The 21,378-nt window shown below is 33.3% G+C and overlaps 1 protein-coding gene across 1 annotated transcript in view; it reads left to right on the plus strand.

Moving 5' to 3' along the window:
- The window catches only part of SNX29 (sorting nexin 29), a 136,593-nt gene that overhangs the window by 40,868 nt on the left and 74,347 nt on the right, over positions 1–21,378 (plus strand). Inside the window, exons 14-15 of the mRNA XM_050905901.1 lie at positions 7,032–7,114; positions 11,299–11,405. Of these exons, the coding sequence (XP_050761858.1) occupies positions 7,032–7,114; positions 11,299–11,405 (190 nt within the window). The remainder of the gene's footprint in view (positions 1–7,031; positions 7,115–11,298; positions 11,406–21,378) is intronic.

The following is a 21,378-nucleotide window of genomic DNA, read 5'->3' on the forward strand; positions in this document are numbered from 1 at the left end:
TCCTCGCTTGTAATATTCTGAACATCTTAAGGCAAGGAAAATAATTCAGTAACAATCTGACTATTGTAATTTGATGAACAAATATGCTTCAGATTATGAGAGCTGATATTTATGTGTGTCCCCAAAGCTCTTGTGAAGAATTTGATGTAAATATCTTCCTGAAGGCTTTGAGAACACAAATTTCAGTGACACATCAGTCAGTGTTGAAATGATTGCTTCTGGATATCTGCAAAATTGATTTATTCAGCTGGTCTCCTAGACTCTCTGAAGAGTCTCTGGTCTCCTAGACAAAATGCTAGCTTACTGAGAGAAATTTTCCTGAGTTTCCTGAGTGCTCTTTGAAAAATGGAAAAATTCTTAGGTCATTTTAGTTTCAAGTAGTGGTAATCTCATTCTTCCATGTGAAGTGTTTGAATAGCTCTTTCATAACAGTTATGATATTGTTTCAAAAGGAGCAGTCTCAGCATTCAACCTATTTCCTGGCTTTCTGATAGAATAAATAGACTCTCTAGTATAATTTTGTAAGCTGTTTCTTCGTTGTTTTTCTTTACTTTTTTTTTCCCCCCTTGTCAATGAGCCTTTCTCAAATTGCATGGACATATTGTGCCAGTGGCTTCTTGGCAACACTGAAGTTTTTAAATTGAGATTCTTTTTTTGTATGGAATACTATTACATCCCTTTGCAAGGCAAAGTAATGTATTGAAGTTGACTGTGAAATTGGATAATCTCAGATTGCATATTCTTAGACTATATTCAGAAATGTTGGAGGAAAGCATTTTACAAAGGACAGACTTTGTAGCAAGAAAAGCAGATAGAGAAGATGATAATACACTGTGTAGGGAAATGGGGGATGAAAATTTGACTATACTTTATCTCACACTTTTATGTACCTTCTGTTTACTGTACATTCTGTAACCTAGTCTGCCTCCTGTTATCTAGTGTCTGTATTATTTAAGCCACATTGCTTTTGGATTTGGCATTTTATATTAATCTGTTTTACAACACTTCATTCAGAGACATAGCGCTTCAGTGATGGTGAAATGATGTGTTGTGCATCTTGAAATGATTGCATCACTTACCTTAAGCGGCTTCTTAGAGAGATGAAAAAAAATCTCTTGACCCTGCTTGTGGAAACTAATTTGAATGTTCCTATATGCAATGATTATTTTTTTTTCTGCTTAGTTGGTGACATGTCACAAGTTACAAAAACATTTTGTAAAAAGAGTGAGATACGTTATTTCATAAGATAAATAACTTCCTCATATTTCTTATCCACAAAGCCATTTTTTGCTTTTTCAGATGTGATATCAATGCTCAGATAGAGCCCTTTCATAATTTAGATTTGAACATAGTCTATGTTGTGAAGCTATCATGAGAATAGTTTTCTGTTTGTCATGCATATGGTGTTTGTCTTTCATGACAAGCAGTTAAGTTTATCACATTATTCCTCATTACAGTTTTTTTCAGAGATTGGTTTTATACTATAATCTCATTAATTGTATATAGTTCAACTTCCACTTCTATGAGTAATAGTTCTCATTTTTCTTATTTCATTTAGGGTATATATGATTACAATTAATTGTGATCTTGCACCTCCTAATAGTAGGATCATAGGATAATTCAGGTTGGAAGGCATCTCTGGAAGTCATCTAGCCCAACCTCTGTATATAGATTCTACATATTCTTGCAGTACACTATTTATTTCAATTCATTCTCAAGATTCATACAGTTTTTTATTATTTGAAGATTTGGTACCTTTATAGTGTTTTCTAAAACACTAAGTTTTTATCAAGACATAGACATCTGTTGGATTTTTTTTTTTTTTTTTGTAGGCCTGAATTTAGAAATAAGACACGTTTTAGGAGTAAGCTCCACAGAAAGCACTTGTTAGTATCTGATGTTTGTGCCAGAAACTTAATTACAGTAGTCTTCAGGCCACTCTAGTTGAGATACATGAGAAACTACTTTTCAAATTCTTTTCTTACCATGCTCCCGTGCTCATTTTACAGAAGCCCTAGAGGAATTTTTGTATCTTTTTCAAGAAGCAGTTGTGTTGGTGGGTTAGTTGGTTTGTTTGTTTTCTGTTAATGTATAGGAAAATAAGTCCTATAAGGCCTCTTCCTCTGCAACAAAAATCATAACTTAAAGGTATATTGTTCTTTAACCTTTTAATAAAATCTTTGGAAGTCAGCTTTTATAAACACTTTCTTACTGGTATTCATTTGTATTAACAGCCAGAAATCTTATTTTGACAAACATAAGATGCATCTAGTTTGACTTGCATAGTAGACGTTAACTGTGCTTGGTGTATGTATACATGCTTCAATAAGCATAAGTATCTGTCACAGAAACTTTGTGGACAGTACTGGAAAATAACCAACCTCCTTCAACTCCCCTTGTCCCCCCATAATGATAGTTTTTAAAAGGGATACTATAGCACAAGGAAGGTGGGGGAGATTTCACCTATGGGGCCTTGGTCCTTCTCCAAGAATACAACAGAAGTCCCAGCAGGGGGGCTGATCCACTGCTGTGTTCCATATGAATAGCATCTCTCTTCCTCGCTGTCCTCCCTTTGATGTGAGAATATGCTGCTTGTTATCCTGTTACATTCATCCTCTTGATAGGGGAGTCCTTAGGGAACAGTTGCTACTTTTCCTGGCATGAATTAACTTGTTGGTGAGGATATGCATTTATCAGTAATACTGCATGCTATGTTTTCATTTATTATATAAATAAAAGTCAAGTATATGTTTCCCAAAATGCAAACTTGTTTTATACTGCTAAAAAAAAATTATCATTCTTATAGTAGTTTTGATTTTCTTTTAGGCAGTGTTTCCTTAAATGCTCATTTTTAAATAATAAAATTGAGAGGAAGTGTAATTATTTTTGCTTCAAAATTAGGCAGGGAATTGAAGGTATATGACAACTTACATTTATTATATAATTGATCATTCCTTCTCATTCCAGATAGTTTTCCAAAAAAGATAATAAATAAGCAAGTTTGTTGTTGCTAAGGTGTTCTGTGGCTGTGTACCATTTGTGAACATTTAAAGAAAATTTCTTTTCAGTAAAACAATATTTTGTTTCTGTATTAGTATGATCAATGTCTAAATATTGCCATTGAAAAGTAAGTCCTTTACTATTAATGTTTTATTTCATAGCTTTGGCGAAAAGGATACCTTATACTAGTAATGCCAGTCAAGTATTGCTGTATAAACAAGCCTTGATCATATGCATACTCTTGAAAGAAATTTACTGAAAGTTTTTCCTTTTTCTGACTTTGATTTCAGTAGAGGAGTTTAGTAGGATCGTTAAGATTTTTCACATAATTTGTGAATACATACAGTGGTTTCTGGTGAATTTTCAAGTATGTCTGACAATAGAAATACTTACAATTTTAGGGATTTTATGAGGTGGTATCTTCCATTTTAGAAAATTGATAATAGTTACTCATGTTTCACCATTTAAGGTTTTGATACTTACATTCCTCTTCTCTTTGCTTACAGTTGTTATTATCTACTGATTCGTTACCATAATTAGTATTGTATTTTTTTCTCTGGTTTTAAGCAAAGACACTGTTAATGGTTGAGAGTGGATACACATAATTTTGTAATATTCTGATTTATCTTCAGGAAAAGTACTAAGGCAAAAAGCTAACTACAGAGTTTAATTGCATCTTAAGTAATTTCACTGGATAAAAGTGCTATAGAATAAAATATACTCTGCTAAAAAAAGTTGATCCTTACTGCATTAGCTTATAAATTGTTTGTTGAAACCTGGAAATATCTTTATCTGGTTTTCTTTGGAGAATAGTCACAGAACTATGGAGAAGCTCCTACAGTTGCTTTAAAAAGCTTCAGATGGAATAAAATTTATCCTGCTGTTATAGATGTGTGGTATTTTTAAGTTGCTGTATTTCAATGTGTTTGTATTTCTTTAGTGGTACTTTTGGAGAGATTTTGGAGATAAATCTGCTTTGTCAGAAACTAACTTTGTATTTGTCTTAAGGAAAAAAAAGTGGGGAAGTGCATATGTTTTTTTCTTTGTCTTGAAGACATATATCTTCAAAGATGTTCTGCTAATCTGCTTCTTATGTGTACCCAAATAATAATAAATCATAAAGACACCTGGGGAGGAGTTAAATTTTAGTTTCATAGGATGCTTTAAATCCATTTTTTGTGATTGGATTTCAGACCTTAGTATTTTTTCGGTGTAGGTCTTAATGTGCAGTTTTCTAGTTTTATAATCAAACAACCAAAGAAAAATATGTCATCGTTCTGCACGAGTAATCACCAATGGTATAAAGCTTAATCAACAACACACACTAGACCTGTGCCATTTGAGCAAAAAGAGTAATTTGTAGGAATATTAGATTGTCATCCTCTATCATTGAGCTGATACAGGGTAAAACAACGTATTATCACTCTATCTTTCAGCTACTTATTAACATGGGAGAAGTGATCAGGCAGGGAAATTTATTACAATTGAGGTTTTGGAGATGGGTGTGCTTTTAGTGGCATAGTTCTGTCTTTGTTTTCCCATGTATTTCAGCCTGATTTTTTTTTCCTTTCTTTTTTTTCCCTCTATCCCCTTCAACTTATACTTACAGTCTTGTCACTTATTCTTCAGCACAGAAAGTGGAATTGTTTGGAGCAGTTCAAAAGATGCTGAAAGCATTGTGTTTATCACTAGTCTCATAACAGGCTAACAGTTTTGCTTCAAGTTAGACGGTAAAGTTTGGAAAAGTTGCAGAAGTAAAGCTGGGGCCTTCACATAGAAGTATTTAACATCCTTAACAATAGGTAGTACTGTTGGGTCAGCTGGACAATAATTTCTGCAAATCTGACTCTTAACTCCTATACAGGAGTTTCTCTTCCTATAAAATACTTGCTATGAATATCTGATATAATGGCTTTTGAAGTCATTAAAGACTTTTTAGTGAGTGCTTGCTAATTTTTTTTTTTTTTTTTTAAAACATGCTCTGATAAAAAGAGCTATATAAATTCAGATATATCAGGATGGGCCCTCTTTGGAATCTAGCTAAATAGTAGTAATGAGAAAGAGATGTTAAAGAATGAGAAGTAATAAGATGATAAAGAGGCATATTAGAAAATTGCTACTGGGCCATAGTATCCTGCTTTGAATTTCAGTCTCGTATGAAAAACTTTAAGTGAATTAAAGTCTTTCTGAAGTTCATCTGTACTGTATCAGTTTTAAGCCGATAGGCACAATAGTAAAAAATGGCACTTTTTTTTAATGCTGTCTCAGTACAGACAGAAGGCACTGAGTCTCTTTTCAAATGTAGAAACAAGATGGTGTATGATTATTTCATGAGAATCCTTAAAACTCAATATATTGTAATTGTATACAGTTATTTCCACGCAGGCATATTTACACTTCTGCTGAGAAGTTTTTTTGTCTAACTGTCATATAAATTTTTTTTTCATGAACGAATTATTTAGACTTGTTTTAATATGGTATATAGAATTAAACTGTGTTTCTGATTCCCCCCCCCACCCCCCAAAATCTGAATATCAGCGTCCATCTCTGGTGGAAAAACTGACTTGTTCTTTGTAGTCTAGGAAATGAAAAATATCATAAAATGCATAAAATCATCAAGGACTTTGTTAAAATTTGATAGTTGGGTAATCAATAGTTTCTTCTCAATTATTGAGCAACCTTTTACTAAAGGACTGAATAAAATTGAGGTTACATAGTTCAGAAAACTGATTTGAAATCCATAGAAATATGAATATAGTACCAGTCTAGGGTTTTTACATATATGGCATGGCTCACAACAGCAGTTTATTTTTGTGTGTGTGTGTATATATATAATATATGTTTTGTGTGTGTGTGTGCGTGTATATATATATATAGTATAAAGACCATCAAACATATTTGCATGTGTTTCTGAATACTTCTCATTCTTAAATAAATTCCCATAAATAAAATGCCTACCTTTTTGTGTATAATCTGTTTACAGCTTTCTGTAATCTGTTACGTATTTAGGGTTTCATCAATCCTAGAGCTTGTACCGCTCCTCTGGCATGATTTTGACCTGTCCGTGTTCTCTCTTCTCTCTAACCAGTTGTGGGTTTCTTGTGTGTAATGTTATGTGCTGCACCTGTGGCATCTATGTATTTCTACCCTGATATTTTCTTAAAGAAGAGTAAAAGTTGTCTGAATTCACTCTCTTCCAACACATTTTAGTTATGTTTCTTCTGTATAAACACTTCTGTCATACTTGGTTAACTGAATGGGCTTAGACAGATAATTGAATTTTCAGACATGCGATTTGTCAGCTTTGTTTAAAATTCAATCAGTTAGAATCCTTTTTATTTCCCCCCAAATATAAACTAGGGTGCTTAATGTTGTTAGGTGGAGTTATGATAGTACCTGGTTTGAATACTTGTACTTTCCAAAGAAAAATGAGACAGGTACAGGCACTGAAATATAACAGTCAAAGGGATTAACTTAATTTTTTCTATTATGGTTTTCATTTAGGACTGGTATGTGGAAAACCTTTACCTTGAATATTGTTGCTGAAGTGTTGGCATTTTCTTACAATGATGAAGCCTGTTTCTAAAGCTGAATTCTTATTTGTTTGACATTAAATACTTGGATGCTAGTAAAATGGTTGTCTGATTTTATACTGGCCATTCTGAATTTCCTTGTCTAGTATCTTGTCCTTATTTTTTAATCAACTGTTGATTTAGATAGACTGTATAATTCTTCTGCCATCAATGTAGCATAGTATAGAAAATCTAAATTAAACAATTAATGAAAAGTTTTTGATTATGAGATAATCTGTTTCACTGATGTGTTTATGTGGCCCTGGAAAACTAGTTTTCCTGGTACTCTGCTGTTGATGTATTTTTTAATGTGTAAGTCATTATTTTTTTTTTCATCTTGATGACACAACTTAGATAAAGCTTATTATTACAGACAGTATGTTTGTTTCCATTGAAAGGGGCTTTCCTCTATTTTGAGAAAACAATAATATTTATTTATTCGGTTCTTTTTATCAACAGAGAAAATGAAGTGCTAAAAGTGCAACTTAAGAAGTATGTAGGAGCTGTCCAGATGCTCAGAAGAGAAGGTCAAACAGTGGAAGGTAAGGATAAAATGAAGGGGGGGGAAAAAATATCCATGCACAGGGTTTGTTTTTTCTGTATGCTACCATTGAGACAGAGTTTATTGGAGGCATAGGTATAGTAACAAAATGATGGAAGTGACTCCTGGACTTGTATAAAAACTGACAATGAAAGAATAACCAGTCTCTGGTTTACAAGAATCTGTTTTTTTTTTTTTTTTTTTCTTTCCTGATTGATCCTGGAATGGATCTCTGTAGATAACCAACCACCCAATCCTGTGCAAGCCCTGGTCCATAACCGACACTTCAGCGACACAAAACAATCCTAGTGTGGCTGGGGACATGGTTCACACTTCCACATGCTACCCAGTATTACATCAGCCCTCCCCCTGTTGGAAAATATCAGCATCTGAAAAGATGAAAGTTCTGTCTATGAGACTGTCCCTGATGCATTTCTGACTGGGTTATTTGCTGTTGTGTGAACAGTTTTGTAATGCAGATTGATATCAAACAAAAGAATGTTATGTGATGGCATACTATCAAATTACTGCTGAGTAGAAACAATCAAGAAGTCTTTGCTTTCCTTGCTGAGTCTTCGCCAGAACAAATGAAATCATTTTCATGAAAGTGGGGTTAGCAAGAGGTAATTATAAGCCCTATTCATCTCTTCCAACCATGGTAGAGTAATATCTCCCAATAGTGAAAATAACATATTTGATTTCTTTTCCTTTTGAGAAAAATACTGATGTAGATTTTTACTTATTTTTACAGAGCGTTTTCTGGTAGATGAGGTGGTCTTACTTTTTTTTCAATAAGAAACTTTCCAGAAAAATCTATCAGATGAAAATTTAATTCAAAAAATAATCTGTGAGTTAATGTGATATTGGAACATAAGAATAATTATTTTGAGGAGAGAAAATTTAGTATCTCTAGATTATACTGTTAGTGTTGTTTTGGAGATCAGTATTTGCAGACTGTTTGAAGTAGACTCTGTATTAAGACCAGACATTTCACTTTCTTTGCTAAGTTGCTCTGACTCTAATGAGCAGATTTTATATCTGAAAGATAACGAGTTATCAGCAGTGTTACCTGTTTTTCTTCAGTGGTCAGTGGTGATAGAAGTGTCCATGACAGGATGAATTAGAGTCTTGATTCTGAATCATCTTCTGGTGGGACCTGTATTTCCACCAACTACAGAAGGTGTTTTGAGAGACGAGGTGGCTTGTCAGAAATTGGCACCATCTGTCTGTCTTTTTTTTTTTTTTTTTTAATTGTCAATATTGTGGTCATATAAGTGGTTGTATGAGTGAATACTACTTTAATTCTGCTCTTAAGGGCTAGTCACTATACTTATCTGTTGTTTAAAAACTTCATTCATGCTTAAAAGGATTTTTGTTAGTGAGAACGCATGTTTTTACTTCCGACTTTGCTGGAGCGTAGTGATTCATAATAAGAATTATTCAAGAAAACCATCGCTTAAGCTTCTTGTAATAGCGGAAATTATCCTTCATTAGATACTGACAGTTTCCATGATGAGTGTAATTATAGGAAAAGAAAAAAAAATATTCCTAGGCTAGCTATATTCTGCCATGTTAAAATTAGGCAAATTAGTGAGTGATAAGAATAGAAACTGAGTAGGATGGTCAGATTTTATAGATGAAAAAGGGGGATGGAACAGTACCAACATTTCTAAAAATGAATACATGTATGCTTTATGCTCAAAGGATATTTAATCAATCTCAGTAATTTTCTGTAATATTTATCATTAGATAAATTAGATTATTCAGAATAATAAACTTCACACATTGTATTTTTATAAAACCAAATTTTTTTTTTTCTTAGCCGCCATTGGAGATTTATGTGAAATTTTTAGTAGTACTGGGGCCTCTGACTCAAAACAGTACTTAAGCATGTAAATAATCCCTGAGAACTAATATGTTTAGATACACTTCAAAAAAGGAGAGTGAAACAAAAAAAAAGTTTTTTTCATTTACCAGATTCACAGAAACCATTGCACCCATGGTTTATATACATAACTTGCAGTATCTCATCATAGGCATTGGTATTTTTCAAATGTGAGCCTTCATAATTAAGAATATTTGCATTATTAGAAAGAGCTATTTGTACTTTTCAGTACATATATCATTATGTAACTTAAGGCAAATTATTGAATTCCAATTGTAGTATAACTTAAAGTGACCATAACAAATTGTCTTAAGTCATTTTGTTCTTTAATTAGCTTACATGCTTAAAAGGATTACAGAGTATATTTACAAGACCTGTTTTATTACTGTGTTCTGAGATTGTGACAATTTTGTGAAGAAAATAGGATGAAGAAACTACTGTTTTCTCTGCTTTTGTAATTTTAAGTTAAAATTCCTGTTAGTTTCTTATATATTAATTTACACACCCATAGGTTAAGGTTCTTGACTTCTAACTAGCCTTACACGTAGACAGGGACATAGAGTTCTGATCTGTTTAAACTTGGAGAACTCCCAGCTGTCCTCTTTTGCTGTAATGTTAGGAAATTGTCTTCATCAGGGAGGCATAAACTGTTGCATAAAACTAATTTCACGGCTACCCTATGTTATCATAATGAGTAATTTCAATGATGATTTATCTTCTTCCAAATGGTATCAAAACAAAAGTCTTAAATGTATTGTAGAGTTTAGAACACTATGTGTTTAGACTTTCTGTGAAACTATTTTGAAAGAGTCAAAATAAATTGAGCTTCTGTTGTTATTTTTATGACTATAAATAAAGAAGAATCTACATGTTTGCTACAATAATCAGATCAGATGCTATTGAATATGGCTTTTAAATATTTTCCTAAAATAATAAATGAAACTCAGCATAATACTTTGCCTTGTGGTGACTTAAAAAACCCAAAAAACACTCAGCAAATGTGATTATAAATAAATAGCCCAAGAGTCAGAACTATGTCAAGTTCAGGATATCATACCAGCTTTCAAAATGAGTGATGACTGCCATAGACTGAGCAGTTTGATATTGGTATTTAAATATTTAATAAATGAGCATCAGCAGGAGTTGGATGTGTACCATTTTGCAAACCTGCTTAGCTACAATATTATGTATATGAAAATGCTGATCTTAGAAGTGTCTGGCTGAAGAACTTCAAGCAAGATTTACAAGAAATAGCTCTTAAAATAGCTTTCAAAATTCATTTAAAATAATAGTAAACTTCTGAATGTATATATTCTTCCTTGAAGCAAAAATCAATTCCCAGGCTCAAGAGCATTTAGTCAGATGAATTATGGTGTCTTCTATCGACCTTATAGTGGTTGTATATATAGTTTAGATTTTGAAAAATGGTGAAAGCATTTGTTAAACCTCTCTTTTATTACAGCTTGTTTACTTTATATGTGCTAACTTGTTTTTTTAGAAATTCATGATCTGTGAGGAGAAGTTGAATTGGACTTTGTGTAACTTGGAGACGAGAAGACTTACTTAGAATAGGCCTTAAAGTGATCATCAAATACATAAATGATAGCTAGGAACAGGAATAGAATAAACTGTAGTTTTCATTCACTGTAGATAAGAAAAGAAGTAATGGGCTTAAATAGCAGGTGAAGGAAGTTTGATTAGCTATCAAGAAAACCTTTCTGAGAAGAATACTTAAATTTAAACAGATTGTGCAGGGAAGCATGAAACCTCCATTATTGGAGGTTTCTAGGAATAAATTAGACAATTAACTGTCAGGAATGAAATAACTACAGCTGATTCTGCTATATGCGAAACCGTGAAATACTAGATGAAGTATGGAATGTCCATTCTCAGCCCTATTTTCTGTAATTTCTGTGATATGTAAGTAGTCTGTGCAAGTAATATGAAATGATGTTTTGGAAGAGAAGTAGGAAAAAAACTTACAAGAGAGCATAGGCTTAGTTTTCAAAGGCTTTGGGTAGGACTTGCAGTTGCTACCTACGTATATTAGATAGCTCTAGTCACAGAACAGCCAAATGCTTTTAGTTTGCATTTTTTTCTGTTGAGAGTACCTGTCTAAATATTGCTCACAAGAAAGCTCCTTGCAGCATTTGTATTTTAGTACTTGTAATACTGTTTAATATTACATCCTATTTTGATACTCCTAATAACTGTTTCTTTTAGAGCTATTACTTCTAAACAGGTTGTCTTAGATGTTTATGTGATTTAACATTTTAATTTGAGGTATCTCTTTGTTTTAGTTCTGCCAAACATTTGGAGCACTGATGGTGAATTTACTATTCCGGAGCAAAAGCAAGTAGAAAACAATGAGGAACTAGCCAGCTCTTATGAAAGAAAATTGATTGAGGTAAAGTTTGTACTGCACAAATTTTATGGAATCATGATTGTAACATAACGTTTGAAGCAGTAAATAGTTTCTTTGCTGAGTTGTTATTTTTTTCCCCATTAGTGTAAAAGAAAAGTCTGATTTTTGCTTTAAAAAGAAAAAAAATGAAAGATTTAATTTTCAGGCTTCTGTGGTTAAAATACAAATTTGTTCATTCAACTTCAAAGCATATTTAAAGCAATTCAGATAATTAAAAATACTTTTCCTGCCAAGGGTACACATTTATACTTTGATATTAAAATAAAGGTTCTAATAAATAAACAAGTTCCTTAAGGTTATAAATGATAGTGGTGAAGTTGAAAGCATCCCAGACAATAGGTTTCAGATATTGTATAAGTTACAGTACATAATTACAGGCATTGCTGTTTTGTCAGTTGAGCTTTAAAATGAGGACATACTGAAATCTGTAGCTTTTTATGTGCTTTCATACTGTTTTCTGATTGCCAAACTGTGTTTCATTTTTGTATTGCTTTACCATGTAGCTTATTGAATACTGCAGTATGGAAATGGATGATGGAAGCTACTAGTTCTGTTGATATGACCATGTTAGAAAAAGTTCTTAATGCAAGATTCACTTTTAAGACTAATGTAAAATTCATTAAAGAAAAAAAAAAGATAGATTAGGGTTTCATCCTAAATTTAAATACAAATGATTTTCCAGACAAAAGTAATGAAATTTAATATCTAATACCCATATCTCCTATTAAATATTAAATGAACATTTTTATAAAAAGTAAAACAATTCTCTATGTCTTTCTCTTGCCCCAAATACTCTGAAATTGGATACTCATATTAACTGATTAACATGAAGATGACTAAAAATGCAGGTCATGCATCAAAGAGATTAATACAGTTCTTCTAAAACATTCATACTTGGTTATCCTTTTCTCATAGGACAATGTGAAACTAATTCTCTCCCTAATGCATACCTTTGGTTGGGTTCTTCTGACTGCTTTCCTCTGTTCTGTACCTATCAAAAGAATATCTTAATTAAGAACACAGGTAAAATCTCTTTCAGCTTTAAAAGCATCCTCCTTAGTTCTACTAAGTTTGTTCTGCATGTTCAGGAATTTATTGCTAACACTTCGGTGTTTGTGGAAGACAGTGTTAGCAGTAGCACTGATGACACAGCAGTGGATGTAACCACTGGAAAACCTTGTTGCAAATCACATCCAGAAGAGGAAGTCTGCGTCTGAGTCTCACTTACTAGCCTGTAACAATATCTTCACATACTCAAAATAGGATGTAACCCCTGTAACAATCCAGATGTATTTACCAAAAGTCATTACTCCTTTTTCTCTCCACAAATGAAAGACGTGAAGTATTATTTTCAAAGGTAGCCTGCGTTGTGTTCCAAATTGAGGACTAGAATAGAAACCACTCTTGAATGCTGTTCTGGCAGTTCTATTCAGCTAGAATTGGGTCTGAAAAATGTTCAGACTTAAACAGTTTTAGTAACTGTTATTTTGTGCCTAGTAGCCCATTTCAACTGAAGACAAAGATTCCCTTGAATTTCTTGGTAACTGATCAGGATATTGAAGTCTCCCCACAGAGAAATGGCTAGCTGTCAAGAGAATAAAAAGAATGGTTCTGCTGAGTAATTACAGATTTTTTTTTTCCTGTTTTTCCATTGGTAATGATTCCGTTAATAATATATTGAAGAAATTTTCAGTTTCTTACCGTATTTGTAAAAAAGTTTGTATTTATCAAAGTTCTTTAATTATGATCTGTAAATCGGTTGATTTAACCAAGTGGATAAAGAAAAGTTACAACTAAAAATTCTGAAGGAGTAAAGAAACTTAAAGAAACTTTTTACTGACTGTTATGCTTAAAACAATGTTAGAGAAATTTTTGTAAAAATTCTGCATAATTTTTTTTAATGGTGTATTTCCTTAGAAACAGTAGTGAAATATTTCTTCTAAACCCCCAAATCGAAGCTTGTTGGGATATTGATAGGTCTTTGGATACCTCTAGCAATTCCCGTATGTTTTCTAATGTCATATGCTTTGGGACTAGAATGCTATTTTGTTTTAGAAGAGAAAGTAGATCAATTTATACAGCTCTCAAGCCATGAATAATAAAGTGTGTTTAAAATAATTGTAAGATATGTTTTGGGCCATTGCTATGCATTGTTAGCATAAGTTTGCTGTACGTAAGGTAAAATATGTTTCATTTGCTATGTCCTGCTTATGTAAGGTTTGTCAGAGTAACATCACCAGAAGTTTTCCTGTGTTACACACCAAGGGAGAGACAAACTCTTCGTAGCTTGCATTGCAACTAAGCTCAAAATAAACAATTACTAAATACTTGCTGACGTGTCAGACCTGATATTGCTAAGGATTTAAAATTAAGCAAACCAAACAAAAAACCTAAAACAATTGGAGTGTTTGTACATCTTTAAAAGACCTGTGGTCGGATTGTTATCTGTAAGACATTGTTTCCAATTGGTCTATTCTTTCTCTTTGTGGCTGTAGACCAGTAATGAACTCGCAAATATATTTAATTAGAGAGAACATGACTTCAACTTTCTTTGCAGTTTCAGCCTTTGATAATTTTGTGCTCTATTTAAGAGTAATTTTAGTGGTGGACTTTAACCTGCATTTCATCAAAGTTAAATTGTAGGTTATGCTCATGATGTACTAAATTGTATTATGAGAGAGCTCTGTTAAAGACTCAATAAATGACATTGAATTTTCAGTTTCCTGGCATAGACTATTCCTGTCAGACTAGGGAATGAGGAGACTAGCTCCTCTGCTGGAAGAAGAGGATTCTGATGTACTGAAACTTGTATCACAATTTATTAATCCTTTATTGTTCTGCAGAAACACTTATTCTTACAGGAATGTTGGAGACAAACCAAACAGTTAAAAAAAAAAAAAATCCTTTCCAACTCTCTAAGGCTTTCCTTGTAGAAGCCTGTACAAGAAACCTCTCTAGAAGTCAGAATTTTTCTACATAAATAAACTAGGAATTGCTCAGTTTTTAAAGTTCCATAGAAACCTGCAGTTTGCCTTTTAATGAACTTGAAAATACTCTTGTACCTCTTCCTAAAGCTCATAGACTTAACTTTGTATGTGGTAGGTGTACTACTGTATTTTTATGCCTGACAAATTGATCTCTGAGCATTTGGTATGTGAGGCTGGGAAACTTTTTCTGACATGGAAGGTGCATATGCTGATCATGTGAACTCAAGGTGTGAATCACTTTGTTCAAATAAGTACACTCGGTAGATTAGAGTTGAGAGTTTATTTCTGAATATTAGATATTTATGAGATCTGACATCTGTAAAAAAGGTTAAGTTTAATGTTTTTTAAATTCCTGACAAATTATGCAGCTCTTCTGAAAAGTTGAATTGTTTCAAACATTTGAAACAATATCTATGAAAGGTAATTTTGGATATTAAGCCAAGCTTTCACCATTCTGGAGAGTTTAACTTCATGAAATTTCATGCCTTCTGTTCTTTCTTGCGGAACCAGTAATTCGTCAGCCAGTTGCATCCTGAGGCCTCAAAAGCATGAGACAGATTATTTTTACTCAAACTGCCTTCTAGATTTTTAACTTTAATCACCTCAATTTCATTTCAAAGTGCTCAAATGACTTTAAGCTGTATTGATGGGTTTTTTGAGCCAGCAATTACACAAAAAGAACAAGTTATGGCATGTGTCACTGTAGTTGGGTAGCTTTTTTAAACACTTGTAAACATTTGACCTTTCAATGATTTTTTTTTTTTTTTTTTTTGTAATGGAGTGAAGAAATAGCATAGTATCATGTGAAAAGCAGCTGTGTGACTTTCTTTAAGGTTCTTTGTGCTGCTGTCATTGTTGGTAAATGGAAGTTCAAAACATAGCCTTTCAGTCTTAAAAAACCTGAAGATATATTGTAGGTTAATTTTGCTCATATTTATTTTTTACTAAGAATTTTTCAGTAGTATGCTATCAGATAATTAAAGAAAGTTTATAAATATTGGAGAATTTTCGTATGTGAGAAAATGTGAGGCTTTGTTCATGATGCAATACATGAGTTTTTCTTGGGTTTTTGGTTACAAAATCCCTTCTCACATAGTAAGCTAGCTGGTCAGGGAAGGTACCTTAAATCACTAAAAGCTTTGCCAAAAAGTCTCAGTGTCTTTGTAGAATTGTCTCTCAGTTTAGCATAACAGGTAACAATATACTGTAATGAATTTCTTCCCTATGTCCTGAATTGAGATCCTAAAGTGGGGAATTTTGATGATATAGCATGTCATGTTTACGCAGGTAATGTCTGCATAAAGTGCTACTTCTTTAACATGAGATGATTATGTGGAAAGGCTATGACAGCCACAGAGCAACTTAGTTATCTGCTTAAAAAAACCCAACTCTAACTATGAAGAATTGTTTGACTGCTTGTCAATTTTTTTCTCATGCTTTTCTTCTAAAAATCATTTTGATTCGTTCTTTTATTACTTTTGATCCCCGAGTGATTCTACAAACTATTGGTAAACATAGAATGTTTCACTGTATATGCACAGTATATGTTCTTACCTGTTAATGACATTCTAAGACAAGAATAAAAATAAACCTTTCTGTAAGAAATAAACTCTGAAATATTAAATAACTTAGTTGAAAACTTCTCTGAGCACCATTTCATTGAACTACATGACCCATTTTATTGGAAATCAATGAAGATAAGTTTTGTGTTCTTTGACAGGATTCTGTAAAGACATGGATTTTTTTTTTTCTGCTAGATATTAAAATGCCTACAAATACAATTATTAAATAATAGCACTTGTTTGCTTAGATTTAACATTTTCTCATAGGAGAGAATTGAAAAATAGCCTTTTGTGAAACAAAAAAATCTTTGGCTCTTGTTAGCATTGAATAAACAGTGCAAGTTTGATCTCTTCTGTTTGTATCTCTTCTGTCAGTCATATTATTTACTGACAGCTACTTTATTAGCATACTTGCATTTGGCATGAGATTTCATTCAGCAGGCAAATGAGATCAGTGCGTCAGTGGACAGTGATACTTTTGGAAATTGTTATTTTATTTTCTTATTTAAAGGTCTTAGCATGGCATGCAGCCTTGCTATTAAATGTTAGTTGTGTTTGAAGTCGTTATAGAAATCACGTCTTAAATTAGTAAATTGATCAGCACTTTTCTGTGAAATCACAAGCCTTCTGTAGCTTTTGTCAGTTAAACTATTACTGAAATACAGTGAGGTGTAATTTCATGTGGCCAGTGCACTTTGGCACAAGGGTAGACTTTTTTTGCGGTTCTTAAAATAATTTGTCTTATTTCATAAGAATTGTGAAATATGCTTTTATTTATGTGTATATTTATTTTCTCAGTAAGAATTTATGTCCAAATAAAAAAAAAAAGAAAAGAATTTGGATAAGCTGCTTGGATAAGATAAGGGTATGCAATGCACAGTTTAAGTTACTAAGTGCAATGGTACTAGAAGTGAACTGGCAAGAACTATTTTTTGTGCAACTCTTGAAATATAATATATAGTTCTCTGAATGATGCGTGTAGCATCTCTCTCATTGACAGAATAGTCCTGGCTGAGTAAGATGAACAGTTTTCTTTTCTGAGGCAAGAATGGTGTGCCCATGAATCACCATGCACTTAATCAATGATCCATTTGTTAACGTGTGCACTGGTCAGGTTTTTTTATTTTCTTTAAAAACAAACTTATTTCTGAGTCACTGCTGTTTGTATTCAGTTAATGGTAAATAACTGTGGTGTTAAGCTGTCTCTTCTGCAAGTTCTACAAGGAAAAAACAGTGTGGCATTTATGGTGAACCATGGCTATTTATTATCTTACCCACTGTATTTTAACTGTTTACAGGTAACTGTTATCAAGGCAGGATTTCAGGAAGAGGTAGTATCTTGTTATATCAAAACGCATACTGGGGGAAAACATGGACAAAGTTCTTCAGGTTAAACGCGTGCTATGGTTTATGTTGCATCTTTGGCAGCAATATCAATTTAAGCTGCCAATCTATTGCTTGAATCCTGCTTCTATATCACAGGGCACCTACCCCACAGTTGTAATCAACAGTAGTTTCTATGTCCATAGTGCAAACTGGTTTGAGAACCTGGTTTGGCTTAAAAAATATTTTTGCGGTATTTTCATTCAGATCACTTTCCTCATCTGATTGACAGTCTTGCACATAGTGTAGACGGAAATGAATGAACATGAACAGCAGCAGTATTTTGTGATAGCTGCTGAAGATTTCCTTATTGTAAAACCCTGGACACAGCAAACACCAAGGTGCATCTAAAGGTTGGCAACAACTGCTGAATATGTTACCTAACTATGTTAATCTAGCATGGTTTAAAGGAAAAAAGGAAGATTAGCAGTTTAGGAAAAGAGAGTTACTAGCAAGGGTGTACGTGACAGCAAATTAATAGCTGTGGAATAGTGAAACCACAGATTGACATGACTTTAAGCAGCCCTGTCCCAGGAGGGACTACTGGGGCCCAAAAGGTGTGGCTGATGGTGTGGGAAGTCTTTTTATTGTTGCAGTCCAAACAAGGCGTATGGGGGATAACAATGAGAAAACTGTGATGAGCAAGAAAAAAACCATTTCTATTATGCTTTTGTGGTTCCACAGTCATTAGTAAATACTGGATCCGTACATTGTTAAGTCAGCTGAGCTGACCAATTGGTTTGGATTAGGTACGGAACCGCAATTGCACTTGCGTAGCTAAAACATATAAAACGTAAAACTTGTGCCAGTCTGTGTTTTTGTTGGATCTGTGCAAGTTATGGGAGGACAGTTAATACCTGGTCTAGTGTAAAGCCTGCTAGGTGAAAATTAGTCTGTCAACATTTCTTTGAAAAAATTTAAATCATCAAAGTGTTTTACACTAGATAATGTTTTGTGGCATGTGAAATTACTTTTTTTGAGTCCATGATTTTTAGTATCCAATAATAATATTAATTTAGTTCCGAGTCTTGTTCTCTTGGAGGCGGGCTATGGAATGTTTATGAGAAGTGGTCTCCTGATAGTAACTGTGTCTCTGTACCTCATTGCTTATGTCAGAGTATCCTTATGAATGCTGCTTGTACATTTGAAGTATTTTGTGTTAGCTCATGAAGATAATCCTAGTAAAGGGATAATGAGCTGCAATTCAGAATAGCTATCTCAGCACAGTAGATGAGATAAAACCTTCCTCCAGGTGTGAAATGAGAAGTTAAAAGGGTCTAGGGAAAGAGAATAATGGTGTTGTTTAGAGATTTGTTTAGATTTTGATGTTTAGATCTTTTGTCTTGGGCTTTGGGTTTTGCTGTGAGGATACATGGAAGGATGCAGCAACTAGAGACACGCTAATTTTTATCCCTCTTATTAACACTTATTAAACTCATGATCCTATGTATCTGATCTTGCTTTTGCTGGTTACTTTCATTTTCCCTGGCCAGGCACAGGTCTTGCCAGAGTAGTGTTTTTCCTGTTCAATGTGTTAGTGCTCTTTTGTATGTCAGGATTAATCTTGGTAAACACTGGTAGTACTGTACACAATTGACAAAGACTGTGAAATACTGCAAGCATTAATATGTAGTTCAGCTAACATGCACAGTTCCCAAAGTATTTTGAGTTGAAAGCTACAGCTTATTTTCTTCTTGTTGGTTTGTGAATTGTGACTTGTGCTTAACTTAGGTAGCTATAGTAAAAAACGAACCAACCAAACAAAACCCTAAACAAACAAAAATCCACACCATAGAACAAAATAAAAAACCCCCAAACCAAAACAACCAAAACCCAACCCTATTCTTAAATGGATCTTTCAGGCTGCCTTGAACCAAATAAGTTGCTTGCAGATGGAAATGTCAAGAATACAAAATGGAAGTTTTGAAAAAGAAAGCAATGACTAAGCATTTTATGGCTGTATCAATAAATTTGTCTGAACTGTCTACCATTTTGAGTTTTACTGATTTTCATTTGTAGAAAAACAAAATTATTAATATTTAGTAGGATACCTGCTCTTTTTTGAAGACCTTTGGCTTTATTTCTGTTGGGGAGAGATGTAGAAAAATGTTGATTTTTGAAAAAGGGCATCTTCTCGTGGGAAAAACACATCCTTGCTTCCGCTGAGAGCAAAAGGAAGCAACTTCCAGTTCTGTCTAGAGTTTCTTGGGAAATAAGTTGTTTTGCATTTTGTGACAATTGGGGGAAAAAATGCCTATAGCTGACAAAAAGTCATTAATTCAGATGTGGCTTGTGCAAAAACTTTTATGATTTTTAGCTGCAAGTTATATTAAAAAAATCTGAGTTCCACTAAAACACCCTTTTAAAAAACCTTACTAATTTTTTCTTGTTGCAAGTTCTTAAAAGTCTGTTTCTCTACTCTAAAAGCATGTCCTTCTAAGACAGATTGTATTATTCATATGCTTAGTGAAACATTCCTAGCATGTTTTAAGTTAACAGCTTAGTCCTTTGCTGTGGAACATTAAGTGGTATTTACCTTTGTCATTTCTCTGGAGACTGCTCTTAAATGTGGCCATGCTGGACAGTATAGCTGCAGTGCTGTCAGGCAGCAGGAGTAGACAGATTTTCTTTTGACAACAGGTCTTTAGAGTTCTGTTAGTGTGGAGTTTAAATATTTTATGTTAGCCTCACTTCCCCTTCATGATAAGGATTTGGGCTCTTTAAGCATGCTTTCTGATATGACCAGGACGAAATCTGAATGATCATCTGGCCAAGGGAAACTTAGCTCATTTGTACTTTAATTTTCTGCTTTAAACATATTGTCATGGAGAAAAACAACTGTGAAGATGATTGAAGTCACAGTAGGGAAAATTATTGCTTAAGCTTCAGTGTGGAATGAATAAAGGAAGATGTGATGACATAAAATGTAACTGAAAGGATATAATTGTAAGGAGACCTCTCTGTTGCTTTTAGCAGACCTTGATGCAGGAAAAATTAGAGGAACCTAAATTAATATTGTTATTCAGAAGTGTGTCTCATTGCTTCTTTTGGTTTGCTGTGATGGTAATACATTTTTCTTTGACAAGAAAAGTAACTTAATTACTAATAAAAGTGATTTTTACAAGTAACATACCTGCCAATTTGTCCTTTTGATAATATATAACAAGTGATTTGCTGTTTTATTTGCTGTTAAATTTTCTTTTTATTATTTAACTTTGCTAGGGACACTTATAAATTTTTGTATTACTTCCAGTGTTTTGAGAGAGCTGTTCAATTTGCATATTAATCGAGTCTGCAAGTAGAAAGTTATTTCAAGGACATCCAAATTAGAGGGAGAGAAAACAGTCAGATATTACATCAGATAGTTTGGATTTTGTTCTCCTGATAGAGACAGGCACTGAAAAATCAAACATGATTTCAAATATGTAAACTACTGAGTTTTGCATCCATTCATAAATTTGTATATTGCTTTTGATAACCAATCAACCAGCTATCAGTACTATGGTTTTTCTCTGTGCATTTGCAACTAGTAGCATACTGCATCTTTTTGTACGTGAAATACAAGGAAGTTCTGCCTCCCAGCCCAGGCTCTCTGTAATTAACAATGACCTGCTAATATTAACCTGAATCAGGGAGGGGCTTACGATATTCTTAAATATTACATCACTCACTTTGAATTGGAGTGGTTAAGCTAGTATGGAAAATAATTTATCCAGAGTTAATGACATTATATTATTACTTTATCTAGTAAAGTTGGCAATTTTGTTTGGTGCATAAATGTTTGTAATTTATGAAGCAAAACTGCTTGCTAAGTGGCACCTACTATGTTAGTCATAACACAGAAGTTCACATGGATTTAGATATCTTTTGTTTTCGCAAAACGAGCTGACTAATTACTAACAAGTTTTTGAAGTCAAAGAACTGTTGGTATCAAGGCTGATGTTGAATGAACAATTGAGATATGAATACATAGTGTCATTAACTGATAACATGGAAGTCCTAATGTTCTGATTTTTATCAGGA

This window comes from Gymnogyps californianus, chromosome 15 (assembly GCF_018139145.2).
Source record: "Gymnogyps californianus isolate 813 chromosome 15, ASM1813914v2, whole genome shotgun sequence".
Classification (NCBI taxonomy): Eukaryota; Metazoa; Chordata; class Aves; order Accipitriformes; family Cathartidae; genus Gymnogyps; species Gymnogyps californianus.